This window comes from Empidonax traillii, unplaced genomic scaffold (genome assembly GCF_003031625.1).
Source record: "Empidonax traillii isolate 1590-97213 ecotype Southwest subspecies unplaced genomic scaffold, ASM303162v1 scaffold139:size1643147, whole genome shotgun sequence".
NCBI classification, from domain to species: Eukaryota; Metazoa; Chordata; class Aves; order Passeriformes; family Tyrannidae; genus Empidonax; species Empidonax traillii.
Genome location: NW_020955332.1, coordinates 1,177,456 through 1,199,536, shown reverse-complemented (window position 1 = coordinate 1,199,536; position 22,081 = coordinate 1,177,456). Strand labels below are relative to the sequence as shown.

Sequence of the window (22,081 nt, the reverse complement as noted above, 5' to 3'; positions counted from 1 at the left end):
TAAACATCCAACCTACCTGCCCTCCCTGAAGAGAGACCCGTTGTAAAGAACAGCCATCACGGACCTGAAGTGCCACTTGCATACTGGGTACAAATGAGTCAATAAAGTCACACCAGATTTTTGACTACAACGCGAGCCACCTCAGAAGATACAAATCTAACATCTAAAAAGCAGGGCCATTATATATCTTTATTTAGTCACAAAATCCTTTTGGTAGTTACTTCCACTGCTTCTTTGGAAGATTATTTATAAACTGCAGATACTCTCCAGTCACACTTACTGATTTAACTTTGAAGGGACGATACTTGGACTGATTGACCTCAGGGAATGAAAATATTTTTCTCTTCCAGTTTATTACCCATCCCAGGCAAACAAAGCAAAATAAATCAATTATAATGGAATTTTATGAAGAGTATTCCCAGGTGTGGTTAGCTAAATCACATTTTTGCAATTAACATGGTCTTTATAAACATTTTAGGCCTTGCTCAAGATCATCTGTGTATATGAAAATAAAACATTCTCATCCCAGTTTTATGGCACAGTTCTGTTAGAAAAATATTTCAGCAAAACAATTTCAAAACAAAACCTTGTGGCTTAGCTCCCTAAACAACAGAGGTAGTTTAGATTTATTTTGGCTGTCTCCACTGCTGCTCTATGCATAATGAAAGTGCTTCCCAACTCACCCTGCACAAACTCAAGTGCTGCCACTTCAGTCCTTCCTTGCTGTGTGCCTTCCCCAGCAGTGCAGAAGTGTGCTCTGTGTGCAGGCAAATGCATGCCCTGAGAGATACACAGATATTTCCACCCACCACCATATAACTGAATTTTCTGGGGAGACCAACACACTGACACATGTTATTGCCTACCAGTTCAACTCCATCCCTCGGTGACCTGACAACATGGAAGGAGATTAGTGGAGCCATGGTAACACCAAGCTTGAACTGAGACACAGACCACCTGTGAAGCCTTCCTTTGGTGTAAGGTGCACCTGTTTCTCCTTACTTTGAGAAGAGAGGTGAGAATTGGAAACCCTGTAAAAACCTGCTGGGCCCTTTACAGAGCTACATACATATACAGTCCCATAATGTGAGTAACAGCTTATTACAAAGGAGCTAAAGCCATTTAATCCTACAGCTTCAGCATAGAATAAACACAACCAGCAGGTTACATGTTTCCATGCTACATTCAAGCAGCAGTAGCCAGGTCTTTTTAACTGCTCCAGAGGGCTTATGCCTACATGATCACAGTGGATGTTTTACCCTTTAATGTTAACAGTGCTTTCATAGTATATAATTTTCTTAAACTAAAAACCAAACCACAGATTTTTAGTAAAGCTCACTCTGGGCCATCTCTTGTTCCTCTGCTATCCATGGTCGTTTTGCCACTGATGACAAAAAAAGGAGGACGAGAGCCTTTAATGCCCTAATTTTAAATATTAATATATTTACAGAAGACTATACAAACAAGCGCTGAACAGCAATTACACATTATTAGAGCTACACAATATTTGTACATGTTGCTAAAACAATGCTGCTAAATGAAAAAGCTTTATTAGTTCAGAGTTTTTGGCTGCTGTTATTAAAAATATATTTACCTGAAAGGAAATCCAAGTATTTCATTTTACAAACAATTTAAAATATAGCAGTAAGCAACATAAACTATTGCTTTTTTGTTTATACAATTTTTTTTTGGCATAACACTGCCATACAGTTACTGAATTATAAAATATATCTTTATAGTGCATTACAAATCCAGAAACTGGTTACCACTCCTACCACATACATATGGTATTGGTACTACCAAACATGCACAGCATTCTGTAATTAAACATTGCAAAGGAATACAGAGAAGAGAGCAGGACCATTCATAAAAACTGACATACAGCTGTTCCATTTTGCAAGTAAAAACTGTTGGGCTTTGGCTTTTTTCTTTTTACTGCACTTCTTTCTTAGAATACATTTGAACAATGAAATCTACCATATTTTCAAATTTTGTCAGTGCAAAACTACACCTAATCATCTGTCAAAACGAAACTGCATAGAGGGCAAACAACCATGGAGTACGATAAAACACAGGCAAAAAAAAAAGCAACTAATGATTAGCAAACATGCTTGAGCAGATCCCAAAAATATAAGTGCCATAACCTTTTTTACTGCAAAACAGTAATTTTCACATGGTTAGCCACAGTAGTAAGTACATTCAGTATATTTCACAATAAACTTTAGCTGATGAATACACCACTAAACTTGTAAGAATTAAAAGGTGCCAAGTTTCCAAGAAGAGACTTCTTTCAGAACAATTTGCCAATTCTTGCAATTTTTTATTTTATAGCAAACAACTTAATGCTTTTGTAAACAAAAATAAAGGTGATTACAAGTGTAAAGCCACAGGAGGTCTCTATTGAATTGATCTCTATAACTTTTGAACTACATTTTAGGAGTCCATTAGGTATGGCATATATTAAACCTATTCTTTAAAATAAACTCTTGCTTTCTCCAATGGTCTTAAGTAAGTATACTTAAGAACACAGGCTGAAAAAGGAACACAGCTTTCAAGAAAAGAAACAGTTCATGGGCAACACAAAGCACAGAGATTCTACCGAGACACAATTTACATTCCCCTTGGAGAACTCCATTAAATATTTGTTAATAGTGAATCTGTGTTGTTGACCATGATGTGAATGGAGGGGATGGTCACCCATGCTTAGGCCTTCTTGACCCATCCTTCCTCTTCAGACTTTGATGGCCATCAAAACTACCTTTTTAGCAGTTACTCCAATTGCAATTGGAACTGGGGACATATATCAAAACAATTAGTAAAATGTGGAATAATGAGTACGGTTCTCAGCAAACCCAGACAGTACTTCCATGTTCTACATGATCACAATGTTAGACTCGTTGATGCTGGTGTCTCTAAATCCAGAGGTACCTCACTCAGTTGTAGGCTAGGAATAGGTTTTCCCTTTAACAGATTTTGCTTTTACACTGAAAAGAAAAAAAACCAACCCTGTTCCACAGTTGGGATCTGACTTTTAGTACTTCATACAAAAAGATTTATTTGTAAATATTTATTCAGAAGGGACAAGTAAGGTAATATTTTCATCAACTTAGGACATATTTCTGTTTAAGCAGGCATATTCTGCCTAAGGACAGAAGAAACATGGGACATTTTCTGCCTAAGAAGGTATTTTCTCATTAGAATCTCTCATGGCATTTAAAAACTGACTTGAAGTGGATTACTGTTCATCTTACAGTACTTCCAGTACTGTGTTCAAATGCAGTAGCAATTACTGAATAAACAGATCTGAGACAAACAAGAAACCACTTTTTCCACACAAAATATTTTTAAAACATGGAACTCACGGCCACAAGGGATTGCAGAGGCTGAAAGAAACCATGAGTTCAAAAGCAGAGAAATTCCTGGAGAAAATCAGGGTCACCTTATCTTTTCTTTATTTCACACCATCTGTTGGGAGACATTGCTGGAGGCAGGACACAACGCTAAAAACATCTTTGGTTCTGATCCAGACTGGCAGTTCTTAGGACAATATCAATCCTAACATCAATCAGCATGATATTGTCACAATTTTATTAATGGCAAAACTTACTTCACATACTTGCATCTTATTGATACAGCTTTTTTTCAAGGAAATTCAATATGATACATTACCTGTAAAACTACAGTGTAATAAAAGTTACATTTTCACTTAAACATACATAACTTACTACAACTTGTGATGAGTACCATCACAACTGTCAGGAAAAAAAAAAGATTTTTTCCCCCTCTATTAAACAGATATACATAAATTTTATTTAAAAACAAACAAGAGCTGTTTTCCATTTAAATCCAGTAAATGTTCCTTGACTTACCTTATTGGATCATCCACCAACATATACAAAGCTTCTAAGGTCTGTAAACTTTCTGGTTATAGTACAGCTATATGCAACTGCACATTATCAGAATTATCCTGGAATAATTCAGGGAGGTTTAAAACTAGATTATATCAAATATTAACTATGATTATACAAAGACCTAATACATTAGAGTGCTGCAATCTAGAGAGCAGGAAACTGAGGAGCTGACCCAAGCCTCAGAACAGCTCTCGACGGCTTATTGCAAATATTTTTAGCATCCTTCAGGATTTTATGCAAGCAATATGAACACCAAGAGCTCAGATCTGCTCCTGGATGTGCGCACACAAGTAACTCTTCTGATCTGAATGGTCTGTGCTGCACATCTCCTGTACCCAAGCTTTCAGTTTCTACACCAACACAGTATCAGGTACCGAGGCACAGTTGCATCAGGGATAGTAGGGCACAGAGCTGTAACTAAAGTGCTATATTTTTGTGTGTTGTGTATGATCGCCTGCAATTGCAGCTGCGTAGTCAGTAACATTTAATCAAGTCGCACATTCATATCCCCTCACCATACGATACTTAAAATCATATTCACAGGTGTGTACATATACACACTAGTCCTAATTACCAGCACTAGAGGCTACTCAGATGGACTTATTGGGAGGTTCTGTTCAATTAATATATGAATAGCTCAGATTCTAGCCAAACACTGGGCCAAAATACGTTACTGTAGTAAGGACACAGAAATCCTTGAATACTTAAGCATATAGCAAGAGAAAATGAAGTTTTAACAGTGAGCAAATGACCAGATTTTCTTTGCACACCCTCAGTTCCTGAAGTAATCATTAAATAACTAAGTACTGGTATTTATAAGAATACAATCATTTCAACACATATTGTAACATAAACCTGAAAATCAATACTCAGAACTTCAAGCACGGGGTGCTTTGGTTGCTAAGGCCATGACTCTGTAAAGAAATCAGTTACAGTGTTCAATTACAGCGCACCCACCTCATCCTCACAAATCTCAAGAGGATGCTATGCTGTACCATTGCCCCACAATGAATCCTTCTTATCAATGCTTGCAAATTCAGAAGAAACAATTCCTCTATGAAAAGAATGGTAAACCATCACATTTTACATAGAGCAGAATTCGTTAGTTAAAGCTGAAGCATCCCATAGAAGCAATTCAGTTGATAACACTGTAAAACAAGGATTATGGAGGGCAGGAGCCCATCTGACACAAAGAAACCCTCACTTGCATAGTTCCTAAGGTTCTTTGCAGGCAACTGATATGCCACTACTCTTTCATGAAAACTGAAACACACTGAGTTGTGGATTTTAAAAAAATAAGGTAAAAATTGCAGAGTTAATAAAGGATATAAGTACCAAAGTTCTTGACTGCATTTTCAGATACACTGGTCCTTAATGCAGGCATCTCTGCCAGATTAAAAGTATTTTAAGTACTTAATTAGGAATGGTGAACCAGTAAGCATGTATAGGTGAGAGCTGCGCCACAATAATGGAATACTGTACTGCAGAGAAATCTTTTGGATGCACATCCCAAGAACTTTGTTTTAGATCAGAGCAAGATTTTTCTTTTGGTTCAGTAGATACAAGATCTACTGAGGTCATTGATGTTCAATCAAATTATAGTATAAATATAATAGCAACTCCAGCATCCCTTATTTCCCCTGAACACTATGCATTTTCTGTAAAGTGTTTAACTGTAATACTAAAGTCCATAAACTGAAGGTTCTGTATAACTACTTATGTAATAGTTATGTTCCTTATACACAGGGTATAAATCTTCCCTATGCCATTCAAGAAGTAACTACATAAAAATAACGCTATGAAGTTTGCATGGTTAGGCACTCAAGATTGAAAAAGTCACAGTCAGAACATGAAGTGTCCTCCCTGTGCATACAGGGGGGGGGGGGCAGCATCCTTAACTACACAGACCAGTTTTATCACAGTTTTACCACCAGTTTTATGTCCTGCCCCCTTCTGTTCTGAAGGTGAGGTGAACATGAACATGGGGATCCCAGTTCAAGTCCAGGGAATTGTGAAAGCCTTCTTAGAATCTTTCCAGCTTTAAAGAGGTGGTGGCTGCAGGAGGAACTCTTTGGGGCATTTCTGCTCAGACAGACTTAATGCCTACCAAAGTGATGTGGGTTACCCTTAGAAAAAAACCCCACGTATGTATGTTCTTTTCCTAACAAGTTAGCACAGAAGGAGAGATACATCTTCCCTCTTCCCTGCTTCTTTGGAATGGAAAGATCATAATCTTTGTCCATGGGTACCAAGACCCCTAACTGCTACTCTATTTGATCCCAAGAACCAATGCTACCCAGGGAAACCAACAGATGATGCACCACCATGATGGGCATTAGCAAAACAGAAAAATACAAGACTTTTTGTCTATGCTCTGAAACCCCTGAAAACTTAATCATTTTGAGTTATAAGACTTGAATAAAGTCCCTTAGCACTCTGATACTCAAACTGCAGCCTCTTGCCTCATTACATTTCAGGAGAAATACATTAAAGGCAGTGGATAACCCATGGGCTTTTAAATAGAAAACACATACAGAAATTTTAGAATATTTTAGGACCGTAGGAAGTGTAAATCCTACCTGCATTATTTTTTTTATTAATATTCTGCACAATTAACTTGCTGGGCACTATCTTGTTTGACTGAATGGCAGGAAATCAGAAGCAGCTGCTCAGAGAAAGCGGACAGTTCTTCGGTAAAATAAAGTTGGGAAACACCTTCATTGAGAAATTCCTGCTTGTTGGGCTCCAGCCAGACCAGAAGACTGGTCCGCCTCAGGTTTCTGCTGATGACTGAAATAACGTTAAACTGTGAAAGACTTAAGATAGCAAAAAGAGGAAATAGACAGCTGGAAGGAAGCATCAGGACTGCCTTTATCTCTCAGAACAGAAACAGGGGACTCAGCATTGTTCAGACCTTACCCAAAACTGGCCAAGAAACATTCAAATTAGGTAAGACCCAACCTGACAAGCCTGGTGACATTTTCTCTGATGGCTTAGCTGATTAGGTAGTGCTTTGTGGTGGTGAAGACAATGCTTTGCTTTTCACCTCTCAGAGGCTTTCCAGGTGCTGAACCCAGGTGGGGGAGTTGTTTTATTACAGCTGATCAACAGCTTTCAAACTGAGACCAAATCTGAGTGATCAAAGAGATCCCTCTCCCCAGATCAGTAGTAAGAAATGAGCCAAGAGAAGGGAGAACTTAACAGGGTCTAAAGTGCAACTTACCCTGTACCCAAAAGCTGTGGATACAGTTTCATTGTAAGTTAAACTTTTATTCAATGTACACTGATACCAGCTGTATAAGACATGACATATGATATCCATCATTTGTCTCCAACAAAGATGCTAATCTAGGGTAAAAGATGCTGTGCAAATACTGCCATTAAGCATGAAAACTCTTCCTAAAAAAATAGCCCCTAGGGTTAAAACTATGCTCTTGAAAGTTTCTAGTAATTTCATAAACAGAAATCAAGACTTAAAGTATATTAAAACCAACTTTAAAATTCTGATGTTCCAAGGCTTTTAGTGTCATTTTTTTTTTAACACTGGATGAATTTTATGGCAAAAACTAGATAAGCTTTTTTATGCAATCTGTCTGGAAAAGATAACGAACTTCTTAGCTTTCAGTATGCACGATTGTTTTAAAGAGCCACACCTGGTTTACTGCTGATAAACTGAGGTTGAAAAAGATAAAATTCATTAATGTAACACAAGCCTAATCTGATGCATTTGCAACAAGCATAGTCTCGTGAACATTTCATACTACACTAGATGGAAATTCCAACCCAAATGAAGGAGCAGTGAATAATTTGCTTCATTAAATATGAAACATAACGATTTTTAACCTCAGACTCATGCTTTGAGCTCATCCTTGGGTTTTGTGGTGGTCCCCCCTGAAAGCGTATCCTTATCAAGGTTATCTTGTAGATCTGCTGATGTGTTATTTGAAGAATTCTCAGTGTTACATAAATCTTTCTCTATTGTTCCTGGGTGAATTCCACAGTCATTGTTCAGATTTTCATTATCTTTTTTGGAATGAGAAGCGTCCTCCTTTCTGTCTGAAGTACCATGCATTTCTTCTGATTTTGAAAGCTGACTGGTATCAGTGTCACTGTTCTTTTCACTGTTCTGCCTAACAGCATCACAGTTCATTTCTTGTTCATCCTGATAATTTTCTTCCCCATTTTTTGTGAGTTCTACCTTTTTTTCTTCAGTTGTTTTACCAGCTGAGCTTCCACTTGCTGATGTATTCTTAGGCTCTTTGGATTTCTTATGTTTAGAAATATGACTATTGGGAATAGAAATTGGTGACGCTGGTTTTTTATTTGTTTTGCTTCCCTCTGACTTCTGTTTTCTTGGAGGCCCCCAGATAAAATGCTCTGAGGGTGTATAATGTTGCTGGGCAAATCTCAGCAGTTTCCTTCTTTCTCTTCGGTCTCTAATAGTATACACAAAATATTCTAGAGCACTTTGCTTTATGTTGGGAATGGTATCTTCCACCAGAGCTTCATGCAGGATAAATTTTACCAGGGGAGATTTGAAACTCTCATATCCAAGTTCGCCAAGACTTTTCAGAATTCGAGTGATTCTCAAGTAGTTATGTTGAGACCTTTGGAAGAAATGGGTAAAACAAAAATCTATTGAATCAGGAAAAAATGCTTTACAAACACAGAACTGGAAATGCAATTCCTCAGTCCTTTTTATCGCTCCAGGTGTGTACTTCAGGCTTCCTGCACTTTAAATTCTCACAGCTGCTGAAGCTTGCTAGCACCTCCTTTGCCAGGATGTTGTGAGTGAAAATTAGTGTTTGTAAAATGCACTGGGGGAGCAGGCTGGGAGAAAACAAAATCAACCACGTACTGATTTTGATTCCTTCTGCTGTAGCCTGTATGAGAAAGGCAACAGAGCTGGTGAAGGATCTAGAACATAAGTCCTATGAGGAGCAGATGAAGGGAATGGGGTTGTCTAGTCTGGAGGAAAGGCAGCTCAGGGGAGACCTTATCACTCCCTACAACTACCTGAAAGGAGGTTGTGGCCAAGTGGGGGGGTTGGCTGCTTCTCCCAGGCAACCAGTGACAGGACAAGAGGAAACAGACTCAAGTTGCACCAACCACTGGGAGGTTCAGGCTGGATGTTAGGAGCAATGTCTTCACTGAAAGAGCGGTTAAGCATTGGAATGGGCTGTTCAGGGAGGTGGTGGACTCACCATCCCTTGACGTGTTCAAAAAATTAGTAGATGTGGCACTTAGTGCTATGGTTTAGTTGATATAGTGGTGTTTGGTCAAAGGTTGGACTCAATGGAGGTCTTTTCCAACCTTAATGACTCATGTTGTTCTCTTTCTGAGGAGGAGACCCAGTCAACTTTATAAAACTTGGGGTTTGTAGTGTATTTATAGTGTAGCTACAGAACAAGATTCATTGCATTTCACTCAAGCTATTTAAAAGCTGGGTCTCCAGTCCAGACTAACTACCTGCACTTCTGATACACTTCATGCTGGGGGAAAAACAGGCACCTCTGGAGAGTAAGGCCCACTGTCATAGCAAGTGTCTAAGACAAGATGAATGAATTCTGGAAGAGCTTGGGAAGGGCTCTTTCCCTCATAAAGTACACTTTGGTAAACAGTATAACTTTTGAGTTTAAATTCTAGATGGTTCTAATTAGGTAAAGAGTCTCAATTCCTGACTTACAACTGTAGCTACTCACTGGTAAGAACAGGATTAAAAACGTGTAGTGAGTAACATCTGGGTTTCCTGAAACTGTTTTATCTGTGGTCCAAGTTTGAGCCCACACCCGTATTGGCTCATACAATGTTTAAGTAAAATTATTGACAAATTATTTCCATTAATCACCCAGAATCATTCATCAGCAATTGTACCTACAAGCTTTCATTATGACAGGAGAACAAAATACTGCAAGAAAACAAGATGCAACTCCAAGTTCAGAGGTATCAGGAAAGTGAGTACAAGATTTGAAAAGAGATTTTGATACAATTAATCCACACGGGACAAAATTCAGTACAAACTTAGGCTCCAAAAAATGACAATGAAAAGCAACAGATACAATTTGCTAAACATTGAGCCAAAGTTTGACTTAAAGCATGGCTAAACCTCTCCAGATAAGCATTGCAATTAAAAGGTATTAAATACACAGTATTTTGTGTTTGGAGGAGGAAGGGAAATCTACAGGTATGCAGAATTTCATACAGGTATGCAGAATTTGATCTTTCTCAAAAAAAAATGTGAATATAAAGATAAGCACTTGTTTTCTTCCAGCTGAGAAGTGGCACTTTGGAATTGGCTGAGAACGCATTCAGCAGCAGGACAAATTAATATGTAGCTGGGATATCCTTCAGCACCACCTCAAGTTGTATTTTCAGGGAATTCAGTGACGTCAGTTAAACTGGTAATGGGTAAGCAGCACAATCAAAAAAAGGTGAAGGAGGAATGTACACATACAGGTACAAATAAGGCATTGACTATTTTTCTCTTTTTTTCTGGTTATCTTTGGAAAAAATATCTTCACTTCCTCTAGAAAACAAAAGGCTAAAGAGATTCTATGGTAATTCTAGCAACTGGAGTGCATGTCATTACTTACTCATTCAAATGCTGAAATCTTTCTTGCCAGTTAGCAGCTCGTGCTACATTTCCAGTTTTATCAATTAGTTTTATTCCAAAAAACTCCAACATCATTTTGTAAGCCAAAAGGAATCTTCTAATTGCTTCTTTTGTTTTCTTGAATTCCTAATAGACAAAGAATACATCCAAAATTCTAAGTGGCACTAAAGCAAGTACTTCTGCATTGTGTAAGACAACTCTACATAACAAAAAGTAGTTAGGTACCAAAATTAATGTGACGGTTTGTATTCAGCTCAATTTGTATTACCTCAATTTCATATGTAGTTAATTCTTTAGCATAAAAGTTCAGACCTTGTTCCCTCAGTGGAAAAAGCCTGTTAAAAGAAGAAGCACATTACAGCTCTGTATATGAACACTTAATCAAATTAATGCTTTGAAACAGATATAGGTAATAAGTGACCAACCACTGTATGTAAGTGTGGTTATGTTCCAGTTTTTCATAGTCTCCTTTCCATTTATTTAGGACTTCTTCAATATAAACTCCTGCATAAAAATAATTTGAAAACTGTTAGGTAGCCATCAAAACCAGAACTCAGCTACATAAAGTACATGCCATGTCAACATAATGATAGAACACATACTTTTCTCTTTCAAATACTATGTGAAATAAGAAATGTTACAGCTATAAATAAATTCATTTTATTGTAAAATTAATTTAGTTACTAAAACTTAATTAAAAAATAGCTTATTTATAAAATGTCAACATAAACAAACCCAACTGACTTATACGGAGTTACTAACAAGCAGAAGTATGTGACGATAACCTTTGTAAAATGTACTTCCCCAAAAGTTCTCATGTCCTAGATCCTTTATCGCATTGACTAGTAATTAATAAACCACTTCCATAAAATACCGCATTGTGAATCACCCATCATTGCTTTTACTTGACAGAACCCTCCATCTATCTATCTGTCTGTTCATTCATCCATCCATCATTCACAGAACAAAACCTCATCTCCGTACGAAATCTCCCATACCAGGAATCTCTCCAGCTGCAAATAACATTATGATTGGGAAATCTTTCTCAATTAGCAGTGGCCAATCATCACACACAGACCATGCTCACGAAATGCAGTCACGGGCCAGGGCACTTTTCCAGGTACTGCACAAATATACAAAATACTTAACAAGATGCTCCTTGTTCCCAAACCTGTACAGTATCTTTCCATGAATGAGCACTCTGTTAGTCTGTTTCTATTCTGAAACCAACAACAGTTTTAGCACTGCCACACGGCCTCTCCCAAGGTCAAATAGCACAGAAGTGGCCTGAAAAGCCTGAAGCCCCATGCAGATAGTCTCCTATTACACATTTGAGATGTCTCTTCCCTGCAGTGAAAATTTCAAATTGGGTCTTAACGACAAAGGAGAACTTATTTGATATTTTTCTTCAAGAAACCGAGAAAGCAGCCAGTCAAAGGGGCTGCTAAGAATATGAGGTTTCCAATGCAAGCAAGACTGGAAAAAGCCTTGGAATGAGGACCTTCCACTATCACCACACTGTATCCAACTTATATTTTAAGCACAGAAATAGTTCTGGTGCCTGCAGTATAAGAAGGACATGGAACTGTTGGAGCAAATCCAGAGGAGGGCCATGAAGCTCATAAGAGGACTGGAGCACCTCCCCTGCAAACACAGGCTGAGAAAGTTGGGTCTGTTCATCCTGGAGAAGAGAAGGCTGCATGGAGACCTCATAACAACCTTTCAGTATCTGAAGGAGGTTGACAGGGAAGCTGGGGACAGACTTTTCATCAGGAACTGTAGTGATAGGACAAGGAATAAAGGGTACAAACTGAAAGAGGGGAAATTTAGGTTAGATACTAGGAAGAAATTCTTTACTGCAAGGGTGGTGAGATACTGGAAGGGGTTGCCCAGGGAGGCTGTAGATGCCCCAACCCTAGCAGTGTGCAAGACCAGGTTGGATAAGGCCTTGAGCAACCTGGTCTTGTGGGAGGTGTCCTTGTCCATGGCAGGGAAAACTGGGACTAGATGATCCTTAAGGTCCCTTTAAACCCTTTAGCATTCTGTGATTCTACTGGAAAACTTGCTGCTCAATTCCAGCGCAGAGACAAACAGACCAGCTCTGTGTCAGAACAACAAGCTTAATCTGTAGGCCATGGAACTAAACTTCAAATCTAGTATTGGGCTAGAACTGTCTTTTTTGAACAACATTTCCCAGTATTTCAATCCCTTACACGGTAGCTAAGACTCCCTTTGAACACTCTCACAGATCCACAGACTGTTAAGAACTCAAGGTGGTGGCTACTCCTTCCCATTCCCAATACAAACTTCTACAGAACCAGAGCTCACAGCCACCAAGGATTCAGCCTCCATGGTTTATCAGCTACCTTTGACACTACTAATTGTGGTTTTCTCCTAAAATATTAAAATAAATGTTACTCTTTACAAATTTTAGGAGGGAAGTCCTCCTCTAGCTTTCAGGACTCTCTCTTCTTTTGACTAATCCTCTTGAATTTCTCCTTCATTATGCACTTTAAAGTACTCCTCCCCCACAACCTTCTCCAGCTTTTACTTTCAGGTCCACATGATCCTCAGGTTCACACAGACCTCACTGCCCTTCCCTTTCTTTCAGTATCTGTTGTCTGTGTAGTATCTTCTGAATTTGTTACTTCTTTACTGGCGATTCACAGACCTATCTCTTCTTCCAGTCAAGATAAAAACACAGCATCTGCCTATGAGTATCTAGATAAAGCTCAAGCTGGTTAAAGCAAAGGTGTTACCTTTCTTTCACAATCTGACTTGTTTTCGTAATTGCTGAGGATATTATGACTATCTGGTCTATAAACAGCTCTCATCTTCAACCTTCCTTCTCATCTTCAACCTTCCTATATGTACACCTTTACATCCTGCCGTATAACATTCTTTTTCATCCTGCTTCCTATCAGAATTCTGACATTTTGCATCACAACATCCTTTCTCCTGACCTTGAAAAGTGCCTTCTTGCCATGCTTACATCTACCCTGAATGCTGCTGGTAAGATCATGTTTCTAGACTGCATCTCTTTTATACTGCCACTTTTTTTCTGCTGGGCATTTTTCCATTGCGAAGCTCTGTTCTGTAACTTCAAACAAAAACTATACACCTTCACTTCCAAAGCCTTTGTGACCTGTCCCTTACTACCTTATCAGAACCCATTTGTTGCTATGAGACTGATCCTGCTTCTGACAGGATCCTGCCTCAGAGGCAGCCTACACATCTCACTCCTTCTGTACTCCAGCATGCACTTCACTATTTCCTACCAAGCTGCTTTCACACTGAGAGGATCCTTCTGCAAACACCTTCAAAGTAACCTGCTAATCATTCTTCTAAAACTCAGAAAAGCTTATTTTTGGCCTTCAATTTGTCTTTTTTCCTAATGGCTAAACTCTCATGAGCTGAGACTCCTGTCTATCATACTAACCAAGACTCCTTTATTGCCTCATCCTGCTTCCTATCTGTCTGCTACCCTCATCTCTCATACATCAACTACAAACTCTCTAGAGCAGGGTTTGTCATCTTTCAGATTGTCCTGTGCTTGTGCAGAACGCTGCGTATCAGGTTCCCACTCCACTACCAGAACAATTAGAGACACTGAGAAATGACTTTATTATTGTCATTGCCATAATCTCACACAAGATTAAAACACATTCTTTTCCCCTTACACAGCTCTAGGGATAAGACCCAGGTCCCTGCCACTCCTACTCAAGTAGCAACAGTCTGTGCAATACAGTGGAACAGCTTTATCTTTGTTTAATAAAAGGTAGTGCCACTACTGTAAAAATAGTGGTATAAACAACGCCCTTACTACATCATGCTGAAAACATCTAAGAAAAGCACCACCTCCCTACAGTGAAAGCTAACTCTGTGTTAAGCATAACCCACTCTCGTGTTATCAATGTGCTACTCCAGCATGGGAGCTTCACGTTGTACAATGTATTACTATACCCCTTGAATTTGTCAGTGCCACAATTATCACAACTGTTTCAGTTTGCTACCATCATTAGTGAGCATTCTTTTGTTATCAGCATTGTTGTTGCAGATTACTCACCGTCAGGTTTAAATGGGATTTTATTTTTGTAAAACCGGAGATTGCACAAGTCATTTTGATATCGAAGATCTTTAAAATTCTGCTAAAAGAAAAGAAATAGGACATTAACAGCCTACAAAAAACCTATCAAGACTATCCAGAAACCGATACTGTGCTCCTTGAATAATTTAAGGACAGAAAATTTTCAGAGTTTTAGTAACCACAGAGTTTTATTCATGCACCTAAAGGCTGAGATTAAGGATCAGCAAGTTCCTTCTGGCTGGTACCTTCTCCTACTGAGGCAACAGCAAGCATAGCAGCACCTTCACTTCAATCTCAAGGAACTTGAAAGACAAATAACAAGTCATCCAAACTTCTATAATCTTATAATCTACCCTCTTTAACATTCAAGGCACAAGCCTTTTCCTGGGCTCCTACTGCTGTTCCCATGCTTACACATCTTATGTGTTTGCACTTATGCTCAGGATGAAAAGACATTGCACAGTTTTGTTCCTCTCCCACTGGCATACACTGGGCCTCTGCATCAGTTTTTTGATTCCCATTTCTCATATTTATTAGGCAACATAAACGTTTAGGAATGCTTGGGTCATATGCTGTCTTCTATTAAAAAAGCAATTTAAACCCCTAAAATATTCTTACTGGGTACTGGTGTCTGTACTTGTATAAATCTCTTGCTGCGTAGAAGCTTCTCTTTGGCTTGGCTGTCAGCTCAGTTCCATCACCACTCTGAAACAGTCAGAAAGCAGATAACCATCATACACAAACACACCAAACAGTGAATTTGTGTAATATTAAAATAATTACTTTTCATGATGGATTTCAGCAATGTAAATAAATGCAAGTGCCTGCTGTTTGGTCAAACACCGAAAATCTCCCTGCTCCATACTTAACAACACACACTCTAAACCTAAATTAAAAAAATTAAGACAAAATACAAAAGCAAGACTATGAATATCCTTCCAACGAGGCTGAATATGATTTAAATCAACAGGTTGACTGTCATTTCCAAATGCAAGACTTCAAAGTAACCTAGCAAGTGTTAGTACAAGATGAACTAAGTGAACACGAAAATGCAGAGATACTAGTAATTTTGAACAGGAAATCATACTATATGTCATGTGTACATAGACTTAATTTCTATTATTGCACCCTGTGGAAGAAATGAGGAGTCACTCAAAAAAATTGATTCCGCTCTTTGCAATACACATGCAATGGGTTAAAGACAAGCCTAAAAAGGGAATTTCCCTGTGGCTGCACTGGGCATTTGCCTTTACTGTTGCCCGTTCCATGGCTTATCAATTGCACACTAATGACAAACAAGCATCTGTTCCCACTCTTCCTTTCAAAAAACCAGCTTTGACCTACCCGCAGGCAAAGCAAGCTTGCTCGAACAAGCAACACCCCTTGACACTCAGTTATTTGGCAGTAGTATCACCAGGTATCAAGCAGAAAGGGAAAGACGCTTATGCCTATTTAACTTTGCATATTTCTGAACCAAATACGAGCACGATACACCTAGCAAGCTAAAAAAAACCCGACCCAGCTGGTCCACTCTGCATTGAATTCTAAGTTGCATAAAATTACTGTCAAAGGAACACTTTATTTCTTTAGGGTCGGCATTTCCAAAGCCCCTCAAAGAACAGAAACTTGCTCTGAAAATTCCTCACACTCTCCAAGGAGTCACAAATCCACTGCCACATACGATCCAATTCTCAGATTTGCATCCCATTTGATTAAGAGGCCAAGTTACATACTCCATTTAATTTAAGGCAGAACATTCCCTGGAAAACAGCGGCAGCAGGAGTGACAACGACTCCAAGGCCTCGATTTTCTCCCAGTAACGATGGTGTGGATAAAAACGGGCGCATCCCTACTGGAGATTGCACAGCTGTGTTATCCCCAGCCGCTCCGTGCGATGGGCAGGTCCCGGGGCCCGGCAGTGCCGCAGGGCGGCGGGGACCGGCGGCTGCCCGGCCTGGGGGCTCGGCTCGGCCCGGCCCGGCCTCGCCCGTTCTCTGGCCCCGGGGCTCGGTACCGGGGCTGCCCGGCCCGGGGGCTCGGCTCGGCTCCGCCCGGCCCCGCCGCCCCCGCTCCGGCCGCCGGGCCCGCGGGCAGGTGGGGCGGGGGCGCGCCCGGCGCTGGCGGTACCTGCTCGGGGCCGGCGGCGTCCGGCTCTGCCCGCTCCCCGTCCTCCGGCGGGGCCGGCGGGGGCTCCCGGGGTCGGCAGTCGGCGGCGGGCGGCTCGGCCGGCTCTTCCCCGCCTCCCGCGGCGGAGCACACCCCCTCCTGATGCCGCGGCTCCGCCGCCTCGGGCTCCGAGTCGGTTTCCCAGGTGGAGTCGCAGTCCTCCACCGTGGTGGGCTCCTTGAAGCTGACCCCGCTCAGCAGGCTGCCCATCGGCCCGGAGGCCACGGAGGCCGAGGGCTGGGAGCGGCCGCGGGCTGCCTACGGCTGCGGCATGGCGGGGCGGGGCGGCGGCGGCCGGGGCTGCTCCCCCGCCCGGCCCCAGCCCACGGACACGCGCGGGGCGGAGCTGGAGGCGCCGGGATTTCCACAGGAGACACGCGCGCCTAGCCCTGGCGGCGGGCATCGGGCACCGGGCAGCGCCGGGCACCGCGGGACGGGCGGGCTCGCCCAGCGCCACCTGGCACCGGGACACCGGCGCCCGCAGAGAGAGCGGGAGTCGCCCCTCCGGGAGGTGCGCCCCGCGGGGAGTTCTCTTCGCGGTGTCCCCCGAAGGGTTGTGAGGAAAGCGAGTGCGGCTGTTCATCGAGAAGAGTGGGGATGGCGGCTGCCCGAGAGCAGTGGTGGGGGCAGAAGGTGCTTGTTCGGTGACAGAAGCAGTCGTGTTACCTGCAGTGTGCGAGCACCGGCTGTCCAGTGGGCACGGGAAGGGTTGCGGTGAGGTGGACATCAAGAAATATACATGTGCCACAGAGGGAAGGAATTGGAGGCGGGGGGCAATACTGTAGTAACCAGCCAATTTCAGGTGCTTCTGAGAGTTTGGGGATAAAACTGACATGATGTTCGAGGATGGATTTGTCAGGAGCAGTGGCAGTGTATTTTATATGTGGCTAGTGCACACCATTTGGACAGAAACAATGCCTGAAGACCTGATGAGCTGAAAGCTTAGCACACTATCCCAGTGCCTGCTCTTGCCCTCATGATTAAAAATGTGTTCCTCATTTCTAACCATGATTGACAGGTTTTAGTTCACACTCAGGAATTTCTGCCTTTTCTGTAAAGACCATTGTGTGGTGTCTAGTGACTGCTCCTAAAGATGTGTATTATCATCAAGTCATCTCAGTCCTCTTCTTGGTAAACCAAGCAGGTTGAGCTTCTTCAGCCTCTCTCCATAAATTACCTTTCACATTCCCTCAGCATTTTTGTGACTTTTTTTCTGGCGTTGCTTGAATTTTTTAGCATCCTCTTTGAGTGCAGGTACCAGCATTTTAACTGCATGTCAGGATCATCAGTGTAGAAGTGATTTCATCTATATATCCTTGTTTCCCCATCCACTCTCTCTAAACTGAAAGTTCATTTTAACTCAAGTTGCCACATTGTCATGCTTAGATGCCCTCATGTCACTCTCGTACATAACAATCCTTCAGATTCATTTGAAGTGTATAAGCTGCACACACTGACACAGAGGACAAGAAATTACTGGGAATGCCCTGGTTTGTCACGCCTTGTTCCAGCAAATGTATTCAGAGACGCAGCTCACCTGGATGCAAACATAGCTGTGTGGTTGAGCTGTCATTCTGTCATATAGCTCAGTCTGCCTCTAGTGCCATGCCTCTGCTACCTCCCACCATCACCTGCCTTGCCCTTCTTCTCCTCTGCTCTTCATGAAGATTAATGAAGCCCATTCAGCCTTTCCAACACCCCTTAGTCACTATCATGCCAGCTGTTGTGCTCCTTAGGACCCAGCTACTCCCACTCAGTCCAAGATCAAAGCTGGTGACCCAAGCCAAGAAACCCCTCCCACCCCCAACCCAGTAGGTGTTCAAGGTCTACTGGAACTTTTTTGAAATGTGATATTCAGGGAGGTCCAGCCTCGTTTTTGCCGGTGTACATTGTTTTAATAAGGAATAAGAAATCCCCACCAAGAAAGCACAAGAAAGGCTGTAAGAGGGCAAGCAGTAAGGCTGGATGCTAGAACTGCAGTTGGGGGAACAGTCTTTTATAAAACTCATGTCTCAACATTTTTTGAGAGTTCCCTCTTCTTTGACCTTATTTGGAGGAAAGGCAGATTTGTTTCCTGCTTTGGCAGTATCTCCTCCCACGTTGTTGGCATAGTTTGAAGGAACTGACTTAAGAAATTCTGATGTCTGGAACACATTTGCTTTACCTGCTGACTAGCTACTCCCGTGGACCAACATCAACCAGTACAGACCAGCTTTGATTCCTCTCCTCTGCTACAGCTTTTGTCAATGCTCCCTCACAAATGATTGCATTTATACTAGGACAGTGGAGTCTCAAAAGCATGCATCAAAAATCAGGTGAAGCTTTTTATGATATTCAGTTTGCACGGCAATTAATCCCACAAACTAAAGATCTTCATGAAAGAAAGCTCAATTCCTTGTGCAAATAACTGCGCCTTATTATAGAAAACTTGGTTTTACCTGAAGAGCAAGGCTGTCAGCCAAGTCTCAAAGCTGCCAGCCAAATCTCATCACAGAACTTTAGGTAGATTTTTAAATGAGATGGATCTCAGAGCACTTGGGAGAACTGGGAGTCAAATAAATTGGTGGAAGAGCTCACCAAACCACTCTCCATCATTCACCATCAGTCAAAATCACCCATACAAATTATTTCAATTTTAGCTGGCGTCAGTTCTCATGCAATTGGTTTTCACCCTTTAGCTTATCACTGGGCAGTGGCCAATTGTGCTCGGGAAAGGAAGACTGAACAGCTCTTATGAAGATCAACATGAAGCAAGAAGTGCTGGTTAGACATCTGTGGGGCATCTGCTTTGTGCCTATTGAGACCTGTCTGCACTCTTGTTCAGCTGAATGAGGAATGAAAGAGTTCCTCCCCTGAAAATGTCATCAGCTATTTTTGTCCTCAGTTACTTGCAACGTCTCTCAGCTGCCCTGAAGGACACAGGTTGGACATTTTGGGATAAGAATACTCTAAGCTTTGGTTGTGGTGGGGTAGGTCTGCCCTTTGTCAGGTGTGTGCATTTTTCCCATGAACTATGTCTACTTTCACAGTTGCAGCTTATTGCTGGTTCTGGTTGTGAACTAGAAGCAGTCAGGATTCATGCAGAGGCTCTAGCACATAGCTTCTTAGGGTGGCATTTGAGAGCTTGAACAGATTCCTACAAAATGTATCTTAATTCAGTTATCTTACAGTCCTAACTGGTAGTCATTTTTGCAAAGGTAGTGAAAAGCCAAGATGACCTGATCGATCAAATAGTCTGACTGTCACATAGCACAGGCCAGAGGTGAAGAACAACAGAAGACCTAGGGGATTGCAAACCACTGTACATCAAATACAGACTTTCATAATGCTTATAAAAAAATAAGCATTTAACTTCTGATTATATATTTATATACATTTATATACATTTTAAACAGCATGGATTAATCAAAACCACTTTTTTTCCTTTCATGAGGGTATTGTTTTATAAGACTTCAAAGTGGAAACCACATTGCTTTCTCAAAGCTAATGCTGCGTGTATATCTTGTGATAACTGTAAAAAATTATTAAAAATTAAAAATGAGGTAATTGTAATACTTTATCATTATCTTGGGAGGATGCTTTGAATAGGATACCAGAGAGGTCAATTAACAACTGTGGAGAGACTTACCAACCTAATATTATGGTGATATAAAGCTGGTAGGGATTATGCATCCTTAGAGGATATAGTAGACACAAAACCACTTTGATAAATGCCAGAGGGGTGTAAAATAAATAACGTTGGTAAAATGAAATTTAGTTGAGATAATGTAAAGCGATTCATAGTGGATACTTATACAAAGGTACATTTAGGAAATGCAGAAAGGCAGCAATACAACAGAAATATCTGGGAGCTACAGTATTATTTACATACATTCAGTCAAGTGCCCAAAGTCATACAGGTATGAAAATGTTTTGTATGCAATAGGTGTAACGACTGGTATTTTAGTGGGGTTTGTAACCTCACTGGCTTATTTTTGACTATGGTGAATTTTAAATCTCTTCTTTAGTTCAGTTATGTCCCAGATTGCTAAATGCCAAACTTGATGTAGTAGCTGGAGAAGGTGAATCTAATTTATAAAGTTCTCCATAATTTCTCTCTAGTGAATGTCACTGGAAATGATTAACTAACTGTAAACTCAGAAGTCAGGTTGCATATTTGCCTGAATTTGTTTCTATTGAAATCTGAAATTAATTTGCAGAGAAGAAAAGGCTTCACATAAATCATGCTGGACATGACAGATCAGTGTATTAAGCTCACTAAAGCCAGTGGAAGTTCTTCCAATTTTTGCTGGGTTATGATTTCTGCCCTGAACACCTTAACTAAAGCCCTGTTTATTGGAGTGTCTTTCACTAAAGGTCTGTAAAAGGTCACAGCCAAGGTAACCTCAGAACAAATTAAAAAAGGAGTGTTTTACTTTCAGATTATCTGTGTAGGTGGTCAGAGAAGTAGTCTCAGTCTAGTCCTTAAGCCTTAAGATTCTGCTTGTTTTCCTCCCAGACTGGCCTTTGAAACACAGTGTTAGACTGCAGCCAGTTTCTTGAGAGAAAATTGATCCAGTTGTAGGATGCAACTGGATCTAAATGAGCTGCTGTGCAGCGACCCCTGATTTATAGCTAGGGTCCTACATCATCCTTGCGATGGACCGAAGCCAGTTGCCTGTGTTGGCACCATCAGCTTTCATGTTGTGGGGCTTGTCTACAGTGCATCAGCAGGTCAGCTGCCTGACATCACTGATAAGAAGTGACATTTATTTACCAGAAATTCACACAGGGTTAGGTGAGATGTCATTAGTTTTGCCGAATGGTTCCTGGGCCGCACCTGGCAAGCTTGTAATTCTGGCAGTGGAACCTAGAAAGACAAATTGAGAGTGTGATTCAGAAGCCCATATGTGGCATCCAAGTGCCCTTGGAGATCCCTCGGCGTATCCGTGTTCTGCTGCAGAAGCCCACTGGTGCTCCATTGGCTCAGTAGGGCCCATGGTGATGATACATGGAGGTTTACTGGCTGCTCTAGGTCATCTCCAAGGGAGTGATGCACCTGTTGGTGCATATGCTGGTATATGTTGGTATATATGCATATGTTGGTATATATGCTTATCACATATAGGCATAGGCCAACTGAGGCTGGATGTGACTGGTACGTTGGCTGCATCACTTTGAAACCTACTGGACTGTATTGACCACAGTTATGTTTATCTAATGGACTATTTCACCCCTAGTTAGTTTTTGGCATACATCCCTGTGTAAACAACTACATTTAGGTATTTTCACAAACTTGATTCTGCCCCTAATCTCCCCGAGCAT

At 41.1% G+C, this 22,081-nt stretch overlaps 1 protein-coding gene across 2 annotated transcripts; it reads right to left on the bottom strand.

Moving 5' to 3' along the window:
- Window positions 1-1,413: 1,413 nt before the first annotated feature.
- Window positions 1,414-17,060, bottom strand: OGFRL1 (opioid growth factor receptor like 1). 2 transcript variants are annotated; one of them, XM_027884191.1, is made up of 7 exons: window positions 16,739-17,060; window positions 15,230-15,316; window positions 14,591-14,672; window positions 10,950-11,028; window positions 10,793-10,859; window positions 10,505-10,650; window positions 1,414-8,518 (listed from the first exon to the last, which is right to left on the bottom strand). In XM_027884191.1, exons 1-7 carry the CDS (start codon window positions 16,985-16,987, stop codon window positions 7,762-7,764), a joined length of 1,467 nt encoding a protein of 488 aa, XP_027739992.1. In that variant the 5' UTR covers window positions 16,988-17,060; the 3' UTR covers window positions 1,414-7,761. The 2 variants fall into 2 exon arrangements, with proteins under 2 accessions (XP_027739992.1, XP_027739993.1); XM_027884192.1 differs by having other exon boundaries at window positions 14,591-14,669.
- Between the last annotated feature and the right edge of the window lie 5,021 nt (window positions 17,061-22,081).